Raw genomic sequence first — 27,666 nt, 5'->3', positions numbered from 1 at the left:
GGGAGCAGTGTTCAGGAGTGGAGTGGGAGGGGTGGGAGAGGCTGGGATCACATGCCTCTGCCCTCTGGGTAGGGAGGTGTGTGTGTGGAGTTGCGGGGGCTGCCTAGGCACTAGGTCCCAGAGCCTGCTATGCGTGAGGTGTGGGGGGGGAGGCACATGCAACAGAGCTGCCCTGGGCAGTGCAGTCCACACTGTCCATGGGGCTAAGCCCTGCCTGCTCGTGCTGGGGTAGCCTGCGCCACGCTCCTGCTGGTGCCGACAACCTGGCCAGGTGCAGTTCTGTGCCCCCTGCCTCCAGTTCTGGGATCTGGAGCTGGAGGCCCAGTGTGCTTGCTGAATGGTGCGGCACGGTGCAGCTACCCTGGGAACAGCCTGCTGGAAGCTGCTTCTGCCCCTGCCCCAGCACGCAGGACTCCAGCGCCAGCTCCTAGGAAGGCAGCTGGGAGCTGGAGCCAGCTCTGGGAACAGCCGCGGCAGAAGCTGCATGCTGGCAGGGGCCTGGGCTGGCAAGCACTGACAGGAGCCTGGTGCAGGCTGCCCTGGCACAAGTGGGCAAGGCATGGCCCTATGTGGAGCACTGCAGGGGCAGCCACAGGCCAGATCCAGTCACCTGGGGGGCTGGATCCACCCTGCAGGCTGTATTTTGCCCACCCCTGTTCCAGGCTATGCCAAAAATTGTATATCTTAGCGCAGCTTTTATCTGGGCAGGTTTGACTAACATAATGATTACACTTGCTGAACCTTTACCTGCCAAATAGCTTATACCAAGTATTGCTACCAGGGCAGCTGGATGAGCTATGGACAAGGAATTTTTTGGCAAAATTTGCCATCTTACAAGTAAAATGTACACACACCTGGGTCTTCACTACTGCCTTCAAGCACAATGTCTTTGGTCATCTCTTGTGAGAATTTAGATTCGTGGTTCCAGTCCAAGCTTCCTAGTAGAGCAGGAGTCAGTTAGGGCCTGGTCCAAAGCCCATTTAAGGTAATGCTGATTCTCATGGGGTTTGGATCAAGCCTTGTTTGTGTGCCTCTGGGTTTCCCAGCATTTCAGTTAGTTGCTTCTGCTAGGGAGGAAGTATGACTTCAGAGATGTGTCTCTGAACTCTGCTGCATCGCCATCTCTTCTTGCCTTGTTGGTGTAGTGCAAGGGTGCTCAATTTCTGGCCTGGGGACCAAGTGTAACCTGTGGAGCCAGGGCATCGTGCCTGTGGGACTTTCCACAAGTCAGGAAATTTGGCGGCACAGAAACAGTGACAAGTAATATTGCCACCCTCCCCTGCTCCACTCAGCCCTGCACAGCCAGATTGGGCCTGGGCCATGTCCCTTCTCCAACCGTGCGGCTGGATTTAGCCCAGGCTGCACCGTCTTCCACTCCCTCCCCACCCCACATGGCCACATTGGGTCCTGCCTCACTGACCCCTGTGCCATATAGGGCTCATTGGCCAGATCTGGCCTGTATACAGACTGAGTACCATCATCTGGCTTAAGGTGGAAAAAGGTTGGGCACCACTGATGCAATAGAAAGCCTTGCCTGTTATCTAATGGAGCACTGAGTGTGGATGAGAGCCAACTGGGTGAAAGTGAAGCTAGACAAAATTGGGAGCTCCAATCCAGGGAAGAAGTTGGAGGACTGTCTGTACCTTGGATGGAGGAAGTTTTAGCAGCCAGTTGTTGCTAAATTTGCTGCATCCCTGACTGGTGCTGAATAGCCAGGCATTGACAGTTACCAGAAATGCTTTCTGTCTCCTTCAGGTTTGTGCCCATCCATGACTGTCAGTTTGGATTACTCCAATGCCTTCTAAAAGGACTTGGTTACCAGGGTAATGAGCTTGGTTTAAAAAAAATGCCTGAAAGTATCTCAGATGGAGTTAAGACTTCAAGAGATTCAGAAACGCATGCTACAACGTACACTGGTCTTTGTTCAGAAAACCAGCCACAGAAATTTTCAGGCCCAGGCCATGTTCTCAAGTTGGTTTCCCCGCCCAACCTTATGGCTGCCTACTTTTTTGTGGCTATTTCTTAATTTCTGTATTTTAAGTGACAGTAATTTATCCCAAGAGAGGGAAGAAAGTGCCATCTTGGGATCAGAAGGCTTGGTTGATTTTTGTTAACTTTCTTTTGGTCCTTGCTCATACTTTTACCCTGTGGAATGTATCCGAGATTGTTTATCATTTTGAACACAATGGGGAGGAGGACAAAACTGAAGGAGTTTAAATAATAGCACGTTGTTCTCTAAGGTATGCTGTAGATTTGGCTAGCTCTGTTTCAGGTGAACAGTATTTCATTAATACAAATGTACCATCTCTCACTTTACAAAGAAAATATTCTGATACCCATAAAAGTTACCTGTAATGTACCTGAAAGCTTGCAGACAAAGTTTTTTTTTTTTGCAGTTTCTTAGTTGGTCTAATAAAAGGTATCATCTCATAACCAAGAGTTCTAGAGTTTTGCATTTCTATAACTTCATTTAGATGAGTACCTTTGTGATCTTGTTCAAAAGTAAAGCAGGGCTTTATGTAACTGCAGGTTCAAATATTTCGTTGCCACTCTAGTGCAGAGAAGAAACTATTGTCTACATCAGGACTATCCAAATGATAGCCCGCAGGCCAAATATAGCCCATAGGTTCCTGCCTAGCTGCTGCAAGCACCTTCCCCCATACCCTGTCAGTATTGCTCCTGCCACAGCAGCTGGGTTCTTCAGCTGGGGAGCCTAACTCCCTTCTTTTGTTTCTACTTTTTGCCCCCGCTCCTGGGGTGGGGGGGTTGTAGGAGGTGTTTGGGGTGCCAGAGCTGTGCATTCAGTGGGGAGCCAGGTTGCCTGTTCTATGTGTGCAGCAGAAGAAGGGGACGGGCTATACGTGCTGTGTATGAAAGGCAGGAGCTGTAATATAGGTGGGTACATGGTGGGGAAAGGAGGGAGGTGATGTTCAGGGTTGAGTTGTGTTTTCTCCATGGTTGGGATGGAGAGGGGCCAGGCAGCACATGTGGCTGGGAGGGGCAGGGAGCCAGGTGGCACATGTATGCTGTGTACATGGGGGGGGGGGGAGGAACTCACTAGGTAGGCTGCCTGCATGGCACAGGAAAGCTCGAGGGGGGCTGCCTGTGTGGCAGGCAGCCCTTAGTTTGCACCCTATGCCTCAAGCATCCCACAAGACCCTGCCTGGCACGGTGTGTATTCCCCAGCTGCCTGGAAATCATCCACCCCTGGTTGACATTAATTTTTTTAATGGTTTAAAGAGGATTTGATATTTTCACCTGTGTGTGTGTGTGTGTGTGTGTATATATATATATATAAAAAATCATTCCTATTTACTGCTAGAATTAATGCATTTTTTCACACAATAATTTGGAAAGAATTAATCTACATATATTTTGGAAAGAAATCCTCTTAATTCTTTGGTGGTTTTGTTGGTTTTTTTCCCTTTCCTTTTAAAAAAGAACATTGCGGCTGAAAAACCCAGAGGTATATCATTGGCAGAGCTGATACAAGCTGATTAGGCGTGTGATCCATTCTCTGAAACTGTTCATTGTTTTATCCATCCTGATGAGTCACAATGATCAGAAGAAAAGACATTAATTAGATACCAGAACTAGCTCTCTGAAAGCAAGGTTCTCTAATGATCTCCAAATATAGACAGTCCTATTCTACACCACTCTTCTCCTTTCCTTGATAAAGAAAAATTAACAATTTTTTTTCCTCCTGTGGTGGAAAAGTTGGGTTTTTTTCTCTATTTTTGGATGGAAAAGTAGACTTGTCAATAACCTAATCTTGACATAGGTATTAATCTCATGCAAATATGTATTCTCAAACTCCTTATGAGAGGAGCACATTAATTATAACTTGCCAGGGTTAAAAACTGTATAGTTCTTGGGTAACCAGGGAGCCCGTAGACTCACAGGTTTATAGGACGTATGTGGAGAAGCGTTGCGTTATTCAGCAGAGCATAGGCCTACATTGTGTTACCAAAGAAAGTGATTGGAAACTGACTGAGGCCTATTCCTCTCCTTTTTCAAGGATTTAACTCCCTTATACTGAGTTGTTGACCATGTACTTTGTTGTTATAATAAACACAGTAACATAAACCTGTATTTAAAATGTTCCTGGGTTACCAGTTCAGTGCTGGTAAAACTCTAGACACAACTTCAACACTAAATAAATAAAGAGCCATAGTTTAAGACTCAGCTTGATTCCTCTAAGGCAGTGGTTCTCAACCTTTTTGGACTAGAGACACCCCTCCATAACTTCTATGAATTCAGTGGCATCCAGTTTCAAAAATGAATTTGTATATTGCAGTGTGAGAGGATCATCCAGGCAGGGACAGGCCTGAACCTGGATTATCTGCTTAGTTTATCTGCTTATCTCGTAACGTCTCACTTCTCTCCTCACACCTCATGTTACCATTCAAAGGATCTGGAAGCACCCCAGGATACCCTAGCACCCTGGTGAGAATCACTGCTCTAAGGTGTAGATTGAGTGACTGGTGTGATTATGGACGTCGCCTCCAGAGCTGCTTTGTTATGGTTGTACAGTCCCTAGTACATGACAGAAAAATAACTGAGATCAAGTCAGCTTTCTTAAATTGTAAACTGTGTTGGTTTTCTAGTCCCTTATGACATGCTTCTAATTAATTATTGGCATATCATTCAATAACTCTGTGATTTTTATTTATTTGGTACAGGTTAATATTTAAAATATTAAAACCATCTGTAATTGGTTCTGGAGGACTCAACTATTTATTAGGGCTGTCAAATAATTAAAAATATTGATTGTGATTAGTTGCACAATTAAAAAAATAGTCACAATTAATTGCAATTTTAATTGCACAGCTAAACGCTCAAAATCATGCACAGAAAAATTTTAAGTTATGCAAAATTATCACTTTGTGTGGGAGGGTGTGGAGGGGGATTATTTATGAAGTTGTGGGGGGGCTGTAAGTATGTGTGGTGGGTTGGAACCTGGGGAGAGGGGTTTTTGCATACCATGGCAGGAGTGGGGTACAGTGGGTCAGGAGTGAGGGGCAGCACCCGGGCTAGGGGAAATGTGGCTTGGGAGTGAGGGATGCACACAGACTGCCCAGCAGGTAAGTGTGTGGGGGAGGAAAGGGGCATGGGGAGGGCAGATCAAGGTCCCCATGGTGAGGGAGGGAGCGGGGCAGGGATTAGGGTGAATGGGGCCCCAGGGCTGGTCCATGTTGTGGGACAGCTGTGGGCAGCTCATCCAGGGGTGTAGGGGTGCTGCTTCTGCTTCTGTGCATACCCCCAGGCATGAGGGGCACATGCCCCCCAGATTTATGCACAAGGCAGAGGTGGGCTGCTGCCATTGTCCTGGGAGTTGTGTGATGCTATGCTGTGCCTCCTGCCACCAGGCAGGCAGGGGATGCAGCTCCCGGGGCAAAGGCAGCAGGGCACAGAGCCCCAGTACACAGCGGCAGCCCACTTCGGCCCCATACCCAAGTATGCCTCTCCCGGGGTGCTGACAGCGGCAGGAGCTGCCCCCCCGGATGAACCACTTGCGGCTCCATCCCACGACCTGCCCCAGTCCCAAGGCCTGGTTCACCCCAGCTCCTGCCTCTGCCCCACTCCCCCCATGGGGGCCTCAATCTGCCCCTTGCCTGCCACTCCCTCCCCATGCCCTTCCCCTTCACAGACTTACCTGCTGGGCGCTGCTCCACACAACGCCGGGCTGTGTTCCTGGCTGCCTGCAACTGCATGTCTGTGTCTGCATGCCCCTCTCACCACCGCTGCCCTGCGGTCCTCTGCACTGCCACCACTACCCCACAGGGCAGCCCAGAGGCCACGGTGACAGCAGCGGAGCGGAGCCTGGGCGTAGGCTCCAAAACTACACACGTGATTAAGGCATTAAAAAAATTAACACGAATAACAACGAATACGTTAATCATGTGCATTAATCACGATTCATTGACAGCCCTACTATTTATATTACAAAACAGCTGAGCATTGCTGAAGCTATGTTAAGATGCATTCTGCCAAAGATTTTCAGCAAGTCTTAATGCTTTCCTATAGCTCAATTTCCAACATTTGGAGAATTAGTACTGGTTATTTCAGGTCATGAAAAGATCTCAGGTTAGCATTTTTGTCTACCTTTTGTGGAAATGTGTGTTAATATTTACTGTTCCCAATTTGTAGAATTGCTTTCCAGAAATAAGAGCAGGTACGTCCCCTGCCTCTGAGTCTCCCTGTGGGTTTTCAGAAGGTTTACTGTTGTACTTCTAAATTTCTTTAGGTCCTTTCCCCCCTCATGTTTGTTTAAAAAAAAAAAAAAAGCATAAGCAAGGTGAATTGCGAAACTACATAGGCAGAAAGCACTGTCACATGGACAGGATAACCACACTTTAAAAAAAATCATATTATAAGAGTTTTATTGACAGGAAATATAGATACCTGTCAAAAAGACCTTATCAAAAATTTGTTTTAGGTGGTCTGCCTCTTAGCCTCCCATGACCATAGTACCCAAATGGCTATAAATTGATGATACTGGAATAATTGATAAAACTAGTGCATTTAGAGTTTGCAGGAGCTAGGGTCTGTATCTGTGCTGCATATTAGGAGTATAACTTCATCCACTAACCAAGACACTTGCACTACAGGGGGTGTGGACCCATGACACATTACTCCATAGTAAATAATCCCAGTAAATTTTCTCTGTGTAAATGTCCTCTGCAGTAAGAAGCAGGCGCCTGTGCACTAGGTGAGAGGCAGCTGGTTTGCGCCAAGCAGATGGTGACAGTCGAGTGAAATTGGCAATGGTAGAGAACACGATACAGCCAACAAAATAAATCTGCTTTGGACTTCCCCCAAAATGGTCATCCTGGTCACCATTCCTAGTTCCTCCTTCACCTACTGCCTCGCTCCATACAATTTGCTTGTCCTTCTTGCAGTGTTTCAACCTCTGGTAACTCTCTTTCAGATCCAGTTCTTCTGTTACCTTAAAAAAAAAATTGCTTGAATTGTGAATTTTCAAAAAAACTTCCCCATAGCTGTACTGAGATATCTAGGCATGCTTATATGAGCTCACTGTCATGGTTGACCAGCCTTCTGTCAGATCCATTTTTCAGTATGTCTGTAGCATGTTGTGCTTTTTATGTAGGATCTTAGTTTAGCATGAGTCCAGACTTCTTTTGCTCGTTAGCTTCTCGTGTGGAGGGAGGAATGATGGAAGTTTCTTTTTGGTTAAAAGGTGGCTCTCTGCCTGTATGTAGAGGGGTAGTGCTCCATGCTGGAATCTGTCTGGGCTAGATAATACCATGCATCAGGGCAATAAAAATGCAATAAACTTGATTGCAATTTGCAAAGGGATACCTCTTAACCTGTTGTTGTGGCTCTGCTGCTTGTTGTTAAGGTTCCTGCAGGTATGTGAGGAGGGGTGTCTGTCAGGTTACAGCGTGCATCACACTTCTGTCTCACATAGAGTGTTAGGAAAAAAATGATAGCACCTGACCAGTATAGTGCTCGTACAAAAATTGGAACTAGAGGAATTCAGATGAGATCACATACAAACCTCATTGAACATTAATGAAGCAAGTGGATTTGTTTTTGCTGTATAGCGTTAGAGTGAATTTTCCACATTAGCAGTAGACTTCCAGGGGTAAGCTGCAGGCTGATTACCTGGCACTGAGGTAACAAATTTCAGAGGCCTGCTTGTTGCCCTGGTAGTTTAAAAGAAATCCATCTGATCTGACTTGAGCTGCTGCTAGTCCTTGAACACATGCAACAAATGATCCATTTTAAGTTACTGGTAGGCACCTCGAACATCAACAAGCAAGCAGCGGGTGTTTTGTTTTGTTTTAATTGTTTTTTATTTTCCCTTTAAGAGATAGTAAATGAGTGGGCAGGGGGAATTGGTGAACCCTGGGGAGATCACCAGGATCAATTTCTCCACCTGTTTTCTTTTGCCACAGACCAACGAGTGGAATAAGAATGATGACCGGCTGCTGCAGGCTGTGGAGAATGGCGATGCAGAGAAAGTGGCTTCGCTGCTGGGCAAAAAGGGAGCCAGTGCCACCAAACAGGATAGCGAGGGCAAAACTGCGTAAGTCTGTCTGCTCTAAACTGGTCTAGCGTGCTCAAGGGAGAGGGAGGGGGGAGACACCTTGGATTCATGTTTCCTTTACAGGATGACCTTGAGAGCAGCAACTATGAAACAAAGATTAACCTGGAATTATACCTCCTTCCCTGCTCTTCTTCCCCCCCCCCCCCAGCCTAAGTACACAGTATTAGAGACCATTTTCAGCTTGTGCATGGCTTCATTTACAGTTTAATATTAACCAAATGCCAGTGCAGGATGTCAGTGCTTTGAACTGCCATGCATCCAGATGGCTGTCCTGACTGGAGTTCTTTGGGGGAAGGGGTAGGCTCCAGAATGTCATGGGGCAGTCTGGATTATAAACTCCAAAAAGGCATTAAGTGTTGGGAGCTCCCCTCCCACGCTGCCCCCAGGGCAGTTGAGTTTAAGTAGCCTAAACTGGAGTGAAAACTGCTGGTGACTTTGAATTGGAAATTTTTTTAGGAGCGTTAACCACAAAGATATTGGCACAAACCGCTAGTGAAAAACCGGCCACCAAAGGACCACAGTCCCTTATACCTTCCCATTGTATGTAGAACAGAAAACCTGTTTCATGGATGTACAAGAAATGTCTTACTACTTAGCAAACTGTTAGAAAACAAGTAGATTTTAAAGGCTACAGGGAGATGCAGAGAAAAATGACCATCGTTTCTTGGAAGAGGCAGCTTAAGATGGTTTATGCTAATATGGTTTTAAGAATCTACCTTTAGGCTGTATTTATGGAGTCATGCTCTGCTCCTTGCTTGGTTTGTGTCAGTTTGGTGCATCTCTTTTATTTCAGTTTGGAATATGAAAAACTGAGTGATGGCATGGACTCCTAATGACCTGAAATGACTTACCCATAGAATTCCTAAGCTCTGATTACTTCTACTGGACTTTCTCCTCATTTTAATATGGTTTTAATTAAATGGCATTATATACATGCTTTGTTTTGAAACAGAGAATTAGACATAATTTAGTTGTATCTTATCAATCAGTTGAGCTCCTGTAATCACAGATATGTCAAATGTTCCACTTTTTACTTTGGTCTACGTAGCACTAACTTTTAGAATTTCTTCCATTGTATCCTCCATTGTAGCTAGTTAACCTCTCTTTCTGTGGAAGGTTTATGCATGTCAAAAGCAATATCATAACACGAACTGGTCTGTAAAACAAATGGGAATTAATATTTTCCATCAATATCCATGAGCCTGTTGTTTCTCAAGCACAGGTTTGTTGTCACTCAAGGGCCATGTTGCAGTTTTCTTCTACAGCCCTGGAGGTAATGGCTCCATGTCCAGTTGGGAGGAGGTATCAAGTGAGGCTCCCCAGGGGTTTGCCCTGGGTATAGTACTGATCAGTATATCTTCATTAATGATCTGGATGATGGGATCAAGCACATGATTATCAAATTTGCAAATGACACCAAGTTGGCTGGAGTTGCAAACACTGGAAGACAGGGTAGGGTCCAGAATGACCTGTATAGACTGGAGAAATTATCTGCAATCTATCTGATGAAATTCAACAAGGACAAGTGCAAAGTCATGCTCTTGGCTGGAATAATTGCATGCACAAATGCAGACTGGGGAATGGTGCAGTACTGAGGCTGCAGTTCTGCAGAGAAAGGGCCAGGGGTTACAATGGACCATAAGCTGAGTATAAGCTAACAGTGTGCTCTTGTTGCAAAATAAGCCAACAGCATACTGGTTAGTATTAAAAGAAGTATCACTTGCAAATCAAGGGAAATGATTCTTCTGCTCTGTTCAGCACTAGTGAGGCCTCACTTGGAGTACTGTGTCCTGTTTTGGGCTCCTGAGAGGCAAGATCTATGAAGAAAGGCTGAAAGAACTAGGTTTATTTAGCTGGGAGAAGAGGAGACTGGGGGAGGGATTTGATAATAGCCTTCAAATACCTGAAAGGTGATCGTAGAGAGGATGGAAATGAACTTTCCTCTGTGGCTTTGGAGGACAGGACTAGGACTAACAGCCTCAAGCTGCAGCAGGGAAAATTTAGGTTGGAGATTAAGAGGAACTTTCTAACAATGATGGTGCTGAAGTATTGGAACAGGCTACCTAAAGAAATTGTATGATCTCCATCCTTGGAAACTTTCAAGAGCAGTTTAGACCAGGGGTCAGCGACCCCTGGCAGATGCTCCAGTGTGTGGCATGCAGAGGCATCTGGCTTGGCATGTGTGCCTTGCAGCCTCTCCATCACCTGTGGTGAGCAGCCTGGGCTCCATGGTGAGTGGCAGGGGCCTGCCCAGGTCTGCTGTGGTAGGCAGCCAGGAGGCTGCAAGTAGCTACACCAGAGTCTGTAGAGCTCCGGTCCAGCTCATTACTAGCAGCGAGTGCATGCACGCCTTGGGGCAGAGAAGGGGCTGGGGCTGTTCTGCCACAACAAGAATTGGGCCCCTTGCAGCTCCCCCACTACAGTCTTACTAGTCAAGGTTGCAGGTGTTTTTGGTACTCTGCCCAAAAATGTTGCCAACAGATGGTTTAGCTGGGATGGTTTAGTCAGATGATCCTGTCTGGAGCAGGGGGCTGAACTAGATGACTTTGTGAGGTCTCTTCCAGCTCTACTTTCCTGTGATACTATATCCATTGCAAGCTATAATACTTTAGTTTGTAACCATGAGGCTAGTTGTCTTCTTAACATAGAGGTATCTTTGTGACTTTTATAACAATGCCATTATTTGTTCTAAGCAATTAAAGGTCTGTGTTCTCACTAGTCTGAAAGGTTCGTTTACCTAGCATTTGATTTAAAATATTTATTTGTAGTAATTTCAAAGCCCAAGAGAGCACCAGAGTAAATGCTGATCCTTTTCTTTGGCAACATTTGTTTTATTCAAGACCCTGCTTTCAACCCTTATTCTTCCTTGCGTATAGTGGGAAACTTAAGAAATGCTTAAGTTGTTTCACCACTGAAAAGACAGTGTCTGACAGATGAGGAAATTGTTGGGGGCAGGTCCGGAGAAGTACACATACTCACACACGTTGAGTCCATATTAGCGTGCCTTGTTGCCGTTGAGGTATGTATGCTCATGAGTTTGTGTTGTGGTGTCCACCCTCTTCTCCCCATTTTCAAGCTTTTCAAAAAGGTTTTATGCAACATATTCTTTCAGACAAAAACCAAAAAGGAATTGGACTCAGTAGACCAGTGAAGAGGTGGTTCTTCTTGATGGGATGGTGCCCTGAGTTCTGGCTTCTACTCCACATGCTGCTCGTTTATTCCATCCATTGAGTATTTCATGTAAAATGCACAAACAGCATTAGGAGCAAGGGCCAAAACTTGAAGCTCCCTTCTTTCTAGAGGAGTGTTGTCCTCGTTGAGCTACTGTCAGACCACAACCTGGGGCCTCAGCCCGACCCAGCCTGCCATTCTACAGCCACCCATCAGACTGGACAAAGCTAGCCTGAAACCTCCCTCAGGACCTAGCCATCCACCCACTCTCTTTCTAACTCAGACAGTGGTTAAGTATTGGCATAGGCTACCAAGAGATTTTGTGGAAACTTTATGCTTGGAAATTTTCAAGGGCAGGTTAGACTGATATTTGACTGAGACACTTAGTCAGGGATGACCCTGTGCTGAGCAAGGGGCTAGACCAGATGACCTCATGAGATCCCTTCCAGCCCTGCTTTCCTGTAATCCTACGTGCAGTAGCTCTAGGCTAGTCACTGAGGAATCTTCCATGCCAAAATGGACACTTGAGTGAAATCTAGACATCTTAAGTAGAAGAGGACCACTGCTAATTTTGAAACAGCAACTGTCTCCTTAGGAGAAAGAAGACAATTTTGAAACTGCATTTTCCCTCACATCACATGTTTCCACTAACACTCCCTACCAAATTAGCACAAAAATGGAAGATTTTCATCCTTTAAAAAGGATGCATTCTGGGTATTATAGAGGGTAAATGTGCTTTAGCACTATTGCTGACCACAACCACTCTCCAATTTCATACTATGCACTGGCTGTATTGTAGTAGCAGGTCTGCATATTCACGTAGGGGAAAAGTTATTTGGATGAATGACTTATTGATTCCTTTGAGTGTATGTTGATATATTCATTTATAGAACTAGGCTGAAGGGGACTAATCAAAAGAACCTAATGGATTAAATTACGTAACAAATTCCATATGAGATTAAACACTGTGATGGAACGTGCTTGAAAGTGGAACATTAGAAACCATAATATTTTTGCATGACAGATTTGTTTGGTCTATCACATTCACATTTTTTCTTTAAGATAACCTGTTCCTATTAAGATCTTTGTCTTTGTTTTTTTTTCTTAAAGAATCGTTTGAAGTGGGGGGGGGGGAATAAATCATTCTACTTGATGTTTCTTGTATCTGAGCTGAGGCACTGCATTTAGTTTTGGATACAGTATAGTTCTAACCAAAAATGCACAAGTTACAAGAACTTCTAGAAATGACCTAAGAAATGTGGAAGATGATACTTTTCACCGCATGCAATGGGGCTGCTATGAGGAGGAACAGAATCAAATACTCCGATTAGTTACAGAAGCCAAAATAATAATTATAAAAACCTTTAGTCTACAGCAGGTAGGGTTGAGTGACTGACTCCTAAGATGTATGTAGTGAAGCAAAGAGCTGCTGAAGGCCAAGATCTTCCCTAAATACCCATGAATCCCTCTAGAGCAGGATTTAGAGTTTATGTGGGAGCCAGAGAAACTCTCCCAGCAACATTTTTAGCATTCTGTAAAGCTGATGTGGCAGTTTTAAGACTTTGGAGGTTTTTGCTTTTTCACAGTCACACTTTTTGATGAACACATGCATGTAAATCAGCTTCGCTGCCATGGAGAAAATCCACCTTTGGTGCAGGCTGGTGCAGAACTCCATTTATGCCAGAGCAAATTTCTGCCAAACACGTTTGTAATTGAAATTGGACTCTCCCTGGCAGCATTTCCAAAATGGTTCCAGGCTTGTTTTCTGTTGTTCTTTCTTAAAAAGCTTAAATACTTTTTCCAGTTTGGATATTGACCATTTGAATCCCAGATGAGCTTAAAAAAAAAAAAAAAAAAAAAAAGGCTGTTGAAGCCAGGGTATTCGTGTGGCTTATTCCACAGGACTAAGTTTTCAAATGGATGGTAATTTAAAGAAGCTGCTCTTGAAGAAAATTCACAAATAGCTTGCAATGTATAAATGGCAGCACTTCCATGTCCTAAGGCTGTTCTGTCCCTGTGCCAGTACATTACTGCTAAGTTTGCATGTTTCTACAAGATACCGAGTTAGAATAGAATTAAATGCTTATGCCTATTAACTTAAAACAATAGCCCTTAGTAAACTTTTAGCTGCAATTGCATCAGTGCTTGTTAAATGAAATGAGGACTGACAATGGCACAAAAAGACCAAGAAGACTCCAGAAATGCACTTCTAGGGGTTTTCCCAAGACCATTATCAATTATACCCTGTAGAGATAATAAACTTAGATTTTGATTTGAACCAGAGCATGCATAGCTGCACATTCCAAGTCCATGTACTTCAAGTTTATTATGTACCTAATATTCATTTGATCCTGTCACCGTGTTGGTCTTATTTGAGCTCTCTGTCACTCCTTTTCATCTGATACTCTGCTACTGAAAAAGTCTTGCTTTTGTCATGCACATGCAACCTCTGACCAAAAAAAAAGGTTCAGGGAAAGTAACTTAAATCATATAGTTTAATTAGCCAGTTAGGAGTTAACTCAATGCAAGTGCTGAAATGACAATGGACTTTCCCTTCAGTGCAGTTTTATTTTTCATATTCACCTTAACAGAAGCAAAGGAAAAAGGGGGGGGGGGGGTGTTCTTGTCAGCCTTTTAAATGTTTTTATTTTCCAGACTTTCTTCATCTACTTTGCCCATAGCATACCATGAGAAACATGAAACTCTAAAGTCAAGTGAGTCCCAAGAGAGAGCAAGTCTTTATTTTATAAAGGGAATTTTTTAACAAATGAAGATATGCTACAACTGTAACATTTTTCCATTTGAGAGAGAATAATTGAAATAAAAGCAGTTTAGATAAAGAGATGAAACCTTAGAATTAGAAAAAAAAATTGCCCAGGTGATACAAGATTTGTGATAAACTAAGGAAAACTTTCCCTGAGTCTTTTTTCCTTTTCAGCAGGATATTATAATGGAATTTAAGTTTAAAAGATGTATACTTCTGTAAATCCACTACATCAGTTGCCAGTACTTGTGTATCTTATATCCTTACATAATTAATAGACATAATATTAATGTGAATTGAATGATGCCAAGAATAAGCAGTCATAAAATTAATTCAAGATGGAACAGCCGGACAAATACAAACTGAAAATATTTTAAGACTTTTTATTATGACTGAAATCCTTCTGGAAAGGAATTTGTATGGAATTTCTCAGTTTCTCTTGGTATATCATTATGGGGGTGGGTGGGAGGGGAGTCCTAAAGCTCAAATCTTTAATTTTACATGAATAGCTTTGAGATCCAAGAGACTCTTGCTGTGCAAGTCTTTCATGTACATTACATCCTGTAGATAACATCTCAAGATCTGAGGGACAAATATAGGCTGATTATTCTTCCTTCAGGTACTATCCTGCTGTTTCACTGAGTTGTTTTTTCACTCATAATTAACAGTTTTTTATAATCCATTCCATTTTATTATCTGTTACTGGGTAATTATACTGGAAGAAAATACTTGCAGCTTTGAGAGGTATTCACATGCCTACCTGACATCTCAGTCTTGTTCCAATGACATTTGAACAATCCTTCCTCTATGGACCAAAGGATCAGATTGGTAAAATCTGTGATACACAGTCAAGCAGCCTATGAAGTTTAATAGGGCAAGAACACTGTCCTAACCAGCCACGGTTATTTAAAACCTTTCGGGCTAGGGACAGAATTTACACATAAACCGGTTTAAGTGATCAGAAACTGGTTTAAACCTGTACCAGAACACAAGTTCAGTGCACATAAACCAGTTTCAAAATGGCCGAAACTGATTTAAGATAAACCTGGTTGAATGTAGTTATCAGACTTAACTGATCTGGGTCAAACCACTTTCATAGATGCCAGGGTTGGAAGGAACCTCAACAGGTCATCAGATTGCCTAGGCAGGAAAGAGCGCTGGGTCAGATGACCCCAGCCAGATGCTTATCTAGCCTTCTCTTAAAGACCCCCCCAAGGTAGGGGAGAGCACCACCTCCCTTGGAAGTCCATTCCAAATTTTGGCCACCCTTACTGTGAATAAGTTTTTCCTGATATCTAGCCTAAATCTGCTGTCTGTCAGTTTGTGACCATTGTTCCTTGAAAAAGCTATCCACCCGAGATGGGACTCAAACCCACACTTCCTGGTTGAGGAGGCCAGTGCCTTTATCCGTTAGGCTGTTGGGGCTTAAATGAAACTTTATGGAACTTCTGTCCCAGATCCCTTCCTGGTTTAAGTTAAATAAGAGTCCCCCAGCTTGCTCTGCAGCCCTGGGCTGTGCTCTCCCCTCCAGAGAACAGGGCTGGCCCCACCTCTGCTTTCTAGCAGCCAGTGTGGCCCCCTGCAGCGAACGGAGCAGGGAAGGGGTTTATTCTCCTCTTCTCTCTCCCACCAGGGGACTGCAGCTGAGGTCTGTCTGGCTGGGGTGTAGCAGCTCATCAGGCATTCACCGCCCTTCCTACTCCAGTAGCAGAGGCATAGCCAAAGCTGGCCACCATAGCACTGCCATCTGCCTGCCTCTCCTGCAGCTGAGAGGCAGGGGCCTGTGGGGCTGAGCCAGGCCAGTCTGTAGGTGCTGCTGGTGACAGACACATGGGCTGGGCCCCTGGGCTCAGGCTGGGGGACACAGGCAGTGGCTGGCCAAGCAGCAGGCTGCCCGAGCTGGCTCAGAGGCCCCTGTGAGCCCAGAGCCTAGTAGCCACCCGCCGCCTGCAGCCACACAACAATCTGTGTCCTGGCTGGGGCTGGCAGGGTTCTTCTGCTTCCCTCACCTCCAGCTGCCACTCCCACTGCCGCACAGGTCTGGGTGGGTGTGTGGAAGCTTTAGCCCCACGACATCTGTCCAGCGTATGGAGCTCTGGCTCCAGCTCTGCTTTCCACCCATCCCCATCTCCCCCGCAGGGGCTGCTCATTGTGCCGAGTGGGCAGAAGGCAGCCAGAGCTCCAGGCACTGGGCAGAACCTGCAGGGCTAAAGCTTGTACCCACCCATCCAGAGCTATGCAGTGGCATCAGCAGCAGCTGGCAGCGAGGGAAGCAGAAGAGCCCTGCCGGCCACAGCCAGCGCACAGCATGTGGTGTGGCTGCAGCCAGTGTGTGCTGCACAGGACGGGGGCACAGCAGGAGCTGCGAGCCCCTGAGGTAGCTGCTGGGCTCTGGACCTGCCGGTGCCTCCAAGCAGGCCTGAGTAGTCCACTACTTGGGCAGCCCACTGCTTAGCCAGCCACTGCCCTGGCCCCCATGGCCCAGCCCGGGCTGGCCCCTGTGTGTCCACCCTCAGCAGTGCCTTCAGGCTGGCCTGGCTCGCTCATCCCCACAGCCCCAGCTGCAGCCCTGGGCAGATGGCTGGACCATGCTGGCCAGCTTTGGCCAGGCCCTCCCACCGTGCGAGCAGAGGGGAAAGCTGGGCAGACCCTGGCTGGGGTCCTGTGCCTGAGGGGGAAGACAGGGGAGTTTAATCCCTCTCTGCCCCTGTTCACCTGAGGTGCTGCCCAGCCAGTGTCTGGCTTTGGGGACAAGCCTGGTAAAGGCTGCTTCCCGGCTTCCCCTCCAGGCACACGCCGGATGGGTCCCTGCAGGCCAGGCTGGGGGTTTAAACCCCTCCCTAATCATACTTAGTGGCCTGCCAAGGCCTCGCCACACTGCCTGGTCAGCTTCCCTCCAGCCTTGCAGCTGCTGCGGAAGGGAAGGGAGGGCTCGATCTAGCGCCTCCCAGCTTCTAGCCTGAGCCACTGCAGGCATGTGCCTGCATTTCTGGAATTAAAAGTGAATGTTTGTTCACTTGCAAATCAGTTCAATCTACGCAGATTAGACTAACCTGCAAAGATTGAATCCGTTCAAACTCGGCTTTTTTTGAATGTCTGTCTATAATCTCAAAGGTCTGTGCAACCAAATGAACTGTATGTGAAGATTTTTATTATACTAGCTTGCCGACTTCTAGTTTAAAGAGGTGTTCAAATCTAGAGAGTCAAGAGAAAGACAAAAGGAAAAAAAACCCTGCAGGTATTGGATTTGATTTTTTTCTTTTAAAACTTAGTGAATTACCAGAATAGTCTCAGGGTATAGACTGATCTGGTGTCTCTGTCTTTTTGTCAGGATCATATACCTGTAAATGAGGTATAATTGAGAAATGCGGTTGCTGTGAAATGATAAATGAGGAAGTATTGCCATGACCTGATGAAGTTTTAATGAAAATGAGTGATTCCATTCTATTTGCCTGTCTTCAAATCTATTTCCTCCATGAATAAAATGATTTGGTATAAAAATTACATTATTTTTTTTAATAGAAAGATTCAATCTTATGCACAGTCCTTTAAATCTGGAAAAATTGGATGCATTTGTAACTTAAAAATCTAATAGATTTTAAGTGTGCCTTGTACTCTGAGCTGTTGTGATGGCTGTACCTACTTTCATATGGTTTTGGATGGTCTTTCACTTCTGTTATCAACATAGACAATTCTCAAGCTTCGATGGCTTTTCGTACAGCAAAAGTTGGTTTCAAGTTAACTTTTTATCGAGAAACTCCCAGTCTTTTACACAGCATGACTCCATGTTCCACTCAAAAGGTTTGGGATATCCTTTACATAATTTCAAGGCTCCTTTCATCTAGCAAAACCAGGCTGAGGAGATTGCAATAGCCTGAACCTGCTCATGACTTTCCTGGGGATCTTGCCATTTAGGTTGAAAATCTAGGGGCTAAAAGAAGTGTGTTGCAAAAGATGAATACATATCTTAAGACTATACATGTTTAATAGGTCTCTGGGAATACATTACCAGAAAGGTTTTCTTTTTTTTCCAGTTTGGCCTAAAGCTGAGTAAGAGCACAGCAGTCATTTTAGCATCCTAAGGACTTTTGCGATGGAATCAACTTCATATTTCTTGATTTATTTATTTTTTAATCCGCTTTCATTCAGCTCACCTCACCCCGAGTAATACTATTTCAAAACTTAATATGATGAACTGAAATTTTGAACGCTGATGGTTACACTTAATGGTGAATGTAATGGAAGTTCTTCAATCTAAATCCTTCAGTGAGCCAATAGTAATGCAGTAACTGGATGTGCCAAAGAAATTTCCATAAAAATGAGATGTTGGAATACAAGTTAAGAATGAAAAATATAAGGCTTCTGGGGATGCTAGAAACCTCTCTGAAGAGCATCTGGGGGGATATTTTTGCTAAAATTGAAGACTAAAATTGGGAGTCTACTACCTCCCAGCTCTTGAACTGTAAGATGCAATCATCTTCCTCCCACCCCTTAAGAAAACAGCTGTTCAGTAGGCTTTCCTTGAGGTGTGTGTGATTTAAACAAGATTCTTCATGCTATGAAGCATGGTGGGAAAAATTGGATTAAAAACAAAAGAAAACATCCCCTCTGTGACTCGCTTCCAATCACTTTATTATTTGTTGAAAAGGTATATGGGACTTTTTCTTGGTGGGAAGACAGGTTTTAGTGCTTATGTAAGGATTATGCAATACCAAATGCTCAACACACGCACACCCCCCAGCACCTAGCATGAGATACTTGGCACACTTGGATCTTTCCTCAGTGAAGACTAAAGAATAAAAAATGTCCAAATGTATCTTTCTGCTACAATAACAAATACAATAAAAAATGAACAACAAATGAAAACCTTACAAAGAAAACTGTTAAAATCACAATATATACCTGTAAGCATTATATTGCTCCATATGGCAAATAAGCTGCTGAGCAGCTTCACCATCCTTGATTCTCATTTTATTCTGTGTCCAGTTAGGAACAGATTGAATCTGCCCTCTCTAAATGGATCCAAGGTGTTTGTGTTATTTCTTCTTCCCAGCAGGTGCCCAGAGCGTAACATGTGCCTCTGGTGAAGAGAAAAGTTATCCAGTTTCCCCTCCATCTCTTTCATTCCTGGGACACTGGACAGATTTATTACCTCTCTGCCAGAAGAAGCCAGAGCTCACCCAGCCCTGATCAGCAGGGATCCTGGTTTTCACTGATGGAAAAAAAAAAATCACAAATTCTCTGATTTAAAAAAAAATGCAAATTCTCTATTTAAAAACCTCAGCATCTGTGATTAAAATGAAAGCCTCCCCCCTCTCCCCCATCCCCACAGCTCTGCTAGTGCCCTCATTCCCCCCACCCCTGGCCCTCCTGGTACCCCACAACTCCCAGCCCTGCTTTTGACCCTCGCCTCCCACCCACAGCCCCTTCCAGAGGGGGCTTCTATCTGCCAGGGCTATGGGACCAGGGACTTAGGCTCAAAGATAAGCAGCTTGAAACGCTCTGGGTCAAGCTTCAGGGGGGCGAGGTGAGAGAGACCTAACTGTAGGCGTTTACTACAGGCCACTGAACTACGGGGAAGAACTGGATCTGGAGTTCTCTCAAAAACTGACCGAGGCCACATGTGCAAGGGAGTTGGTTGTCATGGGCAACTTCAATTACCCAGACGTAGATTGGGAGGAACACTCGGCCAGGTCGGATTGGTCATGTAGGTTTTTTGCTGTAATCAAGGAGCTCTTTCTGACTCAGGAAGTGCAAGGTCCAACCAGAGGTACCATTCTCCTAGACTTGGTCTTGGCCTAAAGAAATGATCTGGTGTGTGGCTTGAATATTGAGGGTAGCCTGGGCGTCAGTGACCATGAGCTTATCAGGTTCACCGTCTGCCACAAGGTTGACAAATCAACTAACAGGATTGAAGTCTTGGACTTCAAAAATGCTGACTTCAACAGGATCAGGGCATTAGTAGGGGAAGCAATGTGGGACCAGAAGTGGAAGGTGATTGGGATGCACAGAGAGTGGTCATTCCTCAAGGACACGATCCTCAAAACACAAAAGTAGACCTTTCCCTTGAAGAGGAGAAGTAACAGAAGGGCTGGTAAGCCCTCCTGGCTTATTAGGGACATAATGGTCCTCTTGAAAAAATAAAAACAAAGTACACACAGTGGAAGCTAGGGACAGTCCTCAAGGAGGACTATACAACAGTGATTCACAGTTGTAGGGAAATGATTAGGAAAGCTAAGGTGGTGGCGACTGAGTTTAAGTTAGCCAAGGGAGTCAAGGACAATAAGAAGTCCTTCTTTAGGTATGTAGGGAGCAGAAGGAAAATAAATGGAAGCAGGGGGCCCCTGCTTAACAGCTTGGGACAGCTGGTAACAGACACTCAGGAAAAAACTAAATTCCTGAATGCCCACTTTGCTTTGGTATTTCACTGGACCAAGGGGAAAGATAAGCGAGATAAGTTTCACAGGGAGCATGGTGGGAATGATAGCCTTCCCACTGTAGATGCTGAGCTGGTACAATACCGACTAGAAAGGCTAGACATTCGTAAGTCAGCGGGACCAGATGGACTTCACCCGAGAGTGCTGAAGGAGCTAGCTGAGGTCATTGTGGAACCCCTGCCAAAACTATTTCAGAAATCATGGCGCACAGGGGAGATCCCTGAGGATTGGAAGAGAGCCAACCTTGTGCCCATCTTCAAGAAGGGGAAAAGGGAGGACCTGGGCAACTATAGGCCAATTAGTCTAACCTCCATCCCAGGGAAAATCCTGGAAAAACTCATTAAAGAATCTATATGCAATACACTCGTAGATAGTATTCTGAATGACAGCCAGAATATCTTTGTCATGAGTAGGTCTTGTCTTACCAATCTCATCTTCTTCGAACTTCAACAAGGACATGGAAAAACTTGAGAGGGTCCAGGGAAGAGCCATCCGTGTGATCAGGGACTTGCAAGACAAGACATACGAGAAAAGGCAGCCTGGGGCCTCTTCAGCCTATAGAAGAGAAGGCTGAGAGGGGACTTGGTAGCGACTTACCGCTACATCACATCAAGAACTTGGTGAACAGCTGTTCACCAGGGCACCCCTGGGGAAGACCAGGAGTAATGGATACAAACTCCTGGAAGGCTGCTTCAGGCTCAATTCCAGGAAAAACTCCTTCACAGTTAGGGTGTCCACACTGTGGAATAAACTCCCTCCAGTGGTGATGCAGTCACCTACCCTGGAAATCTTCAAAAGGAGACTGGACAGTCCCCTCACTGGGGTCACTTGACCCCAGCTGTCTTTTCCTGCCTAGTGCAGGGGGACTGGACCCAATGATCTACAAGGTCCCTTCCGGCCCCTTACAATCTATGACCTGGGTCCACAGCCCCCTGTCCCTGGCAGAAGGTGGCGGCAGCTGCAACAGAGTAGAGCCCAGCTCCCCCCCTTCTGCCTGCCTGTGGCGGGCTCGGGCAGACTGCTCCCCACCACAGGGGACAGGCTGTGCACTCTGTGCACTACCCACTACGAGCTTCCACCCTACTGCCCTCCCCCAGTGCCTCCACAGCCCGGAGTGTGCAACGCAGCGCTGCAAAGAACAGCAGAGCTGTGCCAGAGGTTGCCTGCTGCTACAAACTCCGCGCTGTCCTGGCAAAGTGTCCCCTGCCTGCGTGGCTGCAGTGATGGTGCCAGTACAGGCTTGTGCACAGGGGACGGAGGCAGCATGGAGCTCACAGAGGCAGACAACGTCTTGGCCCTGCTGTTCCCTGCAGCACTGGGTTGTGGAGGCCCCGGGGGAGGGCCACAGGGCCGGAGCTGCTGTCCAGGCTGCCTAGGGCCATGTGCATATACATGCACATGCATGTACAGCCTGCCTGGCTGCCCTCCTCCCACTCCCCCCAGCCCCTTGCAAGCTGGAACTCTGCCCGCCTGCAGAGAGCTCATGGCAAAACTACAACATCCACAGGTTTCTCCACTAAAATGAGAAATCCGTGTTCGCCTCTGATAAAAGGTAAAATCTGTGGTTTACTCCATTTTTCCGTGGGAAACGGAAAACCGGGATACCTGCTGATCAGTTAGGGTTTTCAGTAGGACACTCAGTTTCCGTCAACCAGCCCCTGCTCCTGTTCTCAGAGAGTTCTCTTAGAGCCCTCCCCTCTGGGCTCCCACCAGCCACCACCATATCCCCACCAAGCATGTTCGTGATTGTCTCACCGACCTTCCTAAGATGGATGCATTTTGGAAAATGCTCTCCTGCAATACAAGGGGGTTACACTTAAGCCTTATCCCAGGTCTTTAAAGGCTCCAAAAGAAATTGGTTAGAGTGGTTTATACAATATCTGATGTAGAGACTGCCCTCTTGCTTTGAGAACTGAAGTAGTTGAGACCTCTTACAGATACTGCTCCAAAACTTTATTTGATCCCATCATATCTGTATTTATAGAGCAGACTCCTTTAGTTTTAGCTTTAGTCTTCAACTAGCCAGTTATATTATTTGGCACTCCTACTAACTAATGATTTGTCTGGTATGTTCCTGGGATACCTTCCTGACAAGGTTAACAGTGGGAGATAACAAGGTGGCTGTTCCTACTGCCCTTGTCAATTTGGTAAATCCTAGTCTTGAATGGAATAAAGGTCTGGCTTTCATATTTAAAGAGAAGTAGTTAGCCGTGTTAGTCTAAAGTCAGTCAAAAGGCAGGGCACATATTCATCTTTATAGACTAACTAAGTATGTAGAGAGAATATAAGCTTTCACAAATCCAAGTTCACTTCATCAGATTGCTGTTCTCAGGCAAAAAAACATTAAAAACTAGTTTGAATGGGAAATTGTGGAACAAGAAATCATCCACATACTTGACTCTGTTAAGTACGGTTTAAACAGGGACTTTGGATTCTTATCTCATTACCTAGATTTGCTTTTGTGACCCCCTTTGTTTCTGTGGGTTTACTACTCACCTGCTTTTTCCCTCCTAGCACTGTCCCCCTCTTGCTTCCCCCACTCTCTTTTATATTCCAATTTCCCTCTCCTTCTTATACTCTGCTTTCTTTCCCCTTTCATGGCATCTTGATGAAGTGAACTTGGGTTCACAGAAACTTGAGATCTCATATATATATATATATATCTATCTTTAGTTAGTCTGTAAAGGTGTATATTTACCCTGCCGCCTTTAATATTTAAACAAGATACTGGGTATCTAGTCCATTTGTTGTTCTGACCAGCTGTCAAACTGTTGGATCCATTTATTCTTTGTTCACTATAGGCCCTCATAGTTTTAAATGTCTGATATCAGGAGTGCAAACTATATTTCAGACCTTGTAGATGTTGTAGGATTTCTTTTGATAAACCTGAGATGTTGCCCCTGTGGATTTTTATTACAAATCTTGTCCTTTTCTAGTGTCTGACTGGGGAGGCACTTATTCGAACATCACAGGACTGCTTACTGTATCTGCAAGAGGAGCGAGATTGATGTCAGCCCAGAATTGCCACTGCCTTCCTTGGCAATATTTTAATGGCCCAAGGTTGTCTAAACTTGACATGGACTGTAAGAATATTAAGTCCCTGAATTGTATTGAATTGACATGGGGCCTGAACCTCTTTTTCCCTTAAATAAGGAAAATATTAATACTATCAGAGAGATTTGAATGAAAATAAAGACTGAAAACCAGTCAGTCTCACCTTAGTCCCTGGAAAAATTATGGAGCAGGTCCTCAAGGAATACATTTCTAAGCACTTGGAAGAGAAGAAGGTGATTAGGAACAGTCAGCATGGATTCACCAGGGGCAAGTCATGCCTGACCAACTTGATTGCTTTCTGTGATGAGATGACTGGCTCTGTGGATGTGGGGAGAGCAGTGCAGCGAGACTTGATATACCTTAACTTTAGCAAGGCTTTTCATGCGGTTTCCCACAACATTCTTGCAGGCAAGCTAAGGAAGTATGGGTTGGATGAATGGCCTGTAAGGTGGATAGAAAACTGGCTGGATCATCAGGCTCAGAGAGTAGATATCGAGCCATTGATTACTAGTTGGCAGTTGGTATCAAGTAGAGTGCCCCAGGAGCTGGTCCTAGGGCTGCTTTTGTTCAGTCTTTTCATCAGTGACCTGGAAGATGGCATAGATTGCACACTCAGCAAGTTTGCAGAAGACACCAAGCTGGGGGAAGTAATGGATATGATGAAGGGTAGAGCTAGGATTCAGAGAGACCTTGACAAATTGGATGATTGGGCCAAAATAAATCTCATGAGGTCAATAAGAAGAAGTGCAAAGCCCTGTACTTAGGACAGAAGAATCCCTTGCACTGTGACAGGCTGGGGGCTGACTGGCTGGGCAGCAGCTCTGCAGAAAAGGACCTAGAGCTTACAGTGGATGATAATAAGCTGAATATGAGCCAACATTGTGCCCTTGTTGCACAAATGGCTAATGGCATACTGGGCTGTGTTAGTAGCAGCGTTGCCAGCAGATTGAGGGAAGTGATTGTTCCCCTCCATTTGGCACTTATGAGGCCACATCTGGAGTACTGTGTTCAGTTTTCGGCCCCCCCGCTACAGGAAGGATGCAGATAAACTGGAAACAGTCCAGCAGAGGGCAACAAAAATGGTGAGGGGGCTGGGGGACATGAATTATGAGACTGGGCTGAGGGATGTGGGTTTATTTAGTCTGGAGAAGAGAAGACTGAGCACCCTTCAACTACCAGAAGAGTGGTTGGAGGACCATCCAAAGAGGATGGAGCTAGACTGTTCTCAGTGGTGGCAGATGACAGAACAAAGAACAATGGTGTCAGCCATTGTCAACTTGCAGCAAGGGAAGTTTAAGTTAGATATTAGGAAAAAAACTTTCTCTTTTTTAGGAGAGTAGTAAAACACTGGAACAGGTTACCTAGAGAGGTTGTGAACTTTCCATCCTCGGAAGTTTTTAAGACCTGGCTTGACAAGGCTTTGGCTGGGATGATCTATTTGGGGTGGTCCTGCTTTGAGCAGGGGGTTGGACTAGATGTCCTCCTGAGATCCCTTCCAACCCCCCTTTTCTATGGTACTACTTGTGTAAACTTTTTAAAAATAGCCCATGTTCTGTTGTCCTTGGACACTGCTTGTAAATGTTCTGTCAATGGCTGCACTTCTGCTTGTATGTCCCTCACTCCAGTGCTGTTGCTCACAAAGATTCGGGCGTTGTCCTGGTGAGGAATGGCAGTTATGTAGCTTATCCTGTGTACTATAACTAGACAGCTATGTGCCATAACTAGAATCATCATGGCTCCTGTTGTTTCTTTTCTTTTCTTTTCTTTTCTTTTCTTTTCTTTTCTTTTCTTTTTAATTTTTACTGCCGCTTTGCAACCAGTAGAGGAAATGCAGAAATGCCTCATATTTTTAATTTCATGTATTAACTTCTCGATGATGGAATGCTTTATAAAATAAATATTTTAAATCCATGAGAGTCTATTTATCAATTTATAAGGGTGCCAGATCTGAGGCCTGAAAAGAAAACATTTTAACAAACGTTCCTTAACTATTTTTCTTGAGCTAATTCTTGTTCTGTCATGTGTGTCTGCCTGGCGTACATTATGGAGTGTGCTCTTTAAGAAAAAGCTATATTTATCAAGTATGCTCTTGGGAAGAGATAAAATGAACACAGTGAAATTATGGCTTTCCTTTATATAAATATTTAGAGTGTCATTATAAATGTTTACAGTGCCATGAGTATATTTCTGTTCTGCAAACTGAAGTCAGCTTAGCTGTAAAGTAGTATGTCAAATGCATGGAAGTCAAACTGCGCAGTAGCACCATCCAATATATTTTCTGTGACATCATTGAGCAGTAGCCTAACACTACTGCGCAGTAACATTGTGTCACGGTTGTTGTCATGCAGTGCTACTGCACAGTAGTTCCAGGCTACTATGCAGTCAGTATCTCATGCAGATGCAGCCAGTGACTATAAATGATAGAGATCAAGATCGTAAGGGGAGGGAGGAGGAGAGCAGCAGCATAAGGACACCAGGCTTCAGACATGCAGACTTAGCAAGCTCAGGGAACTGATGGGCACTGGGCAGCCTCCCCTGAGAGGCAAGTCTCAGGGGTAAAGGAGTCCAGGAGAACTGGCTGTACTTTAAGGAGGCCATCTTAAGGGTGCGGGAGCAAGCTATCCCAATGAGACAAAAGAAAGGGAAGTGCAACAGGAAACCAGCTTGACTAGACAGCAATCTCTTCAGTGAGTTGAAACTCAAAAAGGACTCCTATAAAAAGTGGAAACTCGGTCATAATACTGGGAAAGGGTATAGTAGTATTGCATGGGCATGCAGAGAGAAAATTAGGATGGCCAAGGCACACTTTGAGATGTAGCTGGCAAGGGGCATCAAAGGCAATAAAAAGGGATTCTGTAAGTATGTCCGGAGTAAGAGGAAAATCAAAGAAACCATAGGTCCTTTATGAAACGTGGATGACAGTCTATTGTGAATGATGCTGGACCTTTTTTACTTCAGTCTTCACAAATAGGGCCAGCTACCAGATGATGACTGGAAGAACAAGCTGGGAAGTACTTAGAGAAATTAGATGTTTTCAAGTTTCAGGGCTGGATGGGATGAACCCTAAGGTGCCTAAGGAATTAGCTATGGTAATTTCAGAGTCACAGCTATCTTCTTTGTGAACTTGCAGAGGTCAGGTGAGGTCCTGGATGATTGGAAAAGGGAAAGTATAGTGTCCACCTTTAAGAAAGGGAAGAAGAAAGATATGGGGAATTACAGACTAGTCAGCTTGACTTGATACCTGGGAAGACTGTGGACCTGGTCCTCAAGGAATACACGCTTGATCTGAGCCAGAAGGCCGAGAAACGATGAGAACAAGGTGATCAGGAACAGCCAGCATGGATTCACCAAGACCAAGTCACACCTGACCACCCTGATTTTCTTCTATGACAAGGTGACAGGCTCTGTGGATGAAGGGAGGCCAGTGGATGTGATATATCTGGACTTTAGTAAGGCTTTTGTCACTCTCCCCCACAACATTCTCACATTCTCATTAACAAGTGAAGGAAATACAGACTAGATGAAAGTACTGTAGCACAGATATATAATAGGCTTGGACCATGATATTCAGTAGGTAGTTATCAATGTCTCAGTGTCTAGTCAGGAGAAGGTATGAAGTGGGATTTCCCAAGTGTCTTTTCTGGGTCCTCTGTTGTTGGGACTGAGTGCATGCTTATCAAATTAGCAGACAACATTGAGGTAAGTGCAGTTGCAGACACTCCTGAGGGTAGGGCTGGGATGCCAAGTGACCTGGATAAACTGGAGAAATGGTCTGCAGTCAACCCAAAGCAGTTCAGAAAGGACAAATGCCGAGTCCTGCACTTGGAACAGAATAACTGCATGCACAGATACAGACTGGGGAATGACTGCCTAGATTGTAGTACTGCCAAGAAGGGAGAAATAGTAGATTAAGGGTATTGAACTCTTACAGCCCTGCCAGCTGAGTGAGTGTTGCTAGGCTGGATGGCATGGCAGAGTCAGCATGCAAGGCTATCAGGTGGAGCTCCACATGCAGCATGCTACCTGTACCAGACCCCTGTACTTAGGGGCTTGTGTGCAGGTGGCACATGGGCTGGAACTGGCACTATGGGTATTTCATGCAGCCTGGCGGGGCTGGCATGGGGCACATAGTGCAGGCTGTACTGCCAGACCTGCCCCAGAGCACT

At 45.1% G+C, this 27,666-nt stretch overlaps 1 protein-coding gene across 3 annotated transcripts in view; it reads left to right on the top strand.

Moving 5' to 3' along the window:
• Positions 1-27,666, top strand: part of RAI14 (retinoic acid induced 14) — a 129,388-nt gene that overhangs the window by 70,035 nt on the left and 31,687 nt on the right. For all 3 annotated transcript variants that reach the window (XM_014593986.3, XM_059725233.1, XM_006266105.4), the window contains one exon: positions 7,923-8,053. In XM_014593986.3, coding sequence (XP_014449472.2) covers positions 7,923-8,053 — 131 coding nt within the window. The remainder of the gene's footprint in view (positions 1-7,922; positions 8,054-27,666) is intronic.

This window comes from Alligator mississippiensis, chromosome 3, assembly GCF_030867095.1.
Source record: "Alligator mississippiensis isolate rAllMis1 chromosome 3, rAllMis1, whole genome shotgun sequence".
NCBI lineage: Eukaryota > Metazoa > Chordata > Crocodylia > Alligatoridae > Alligator > Alligator mississippiensis.
This window is presented reverse-complemented; position numbering and strand designations above follow the sequence as displayed.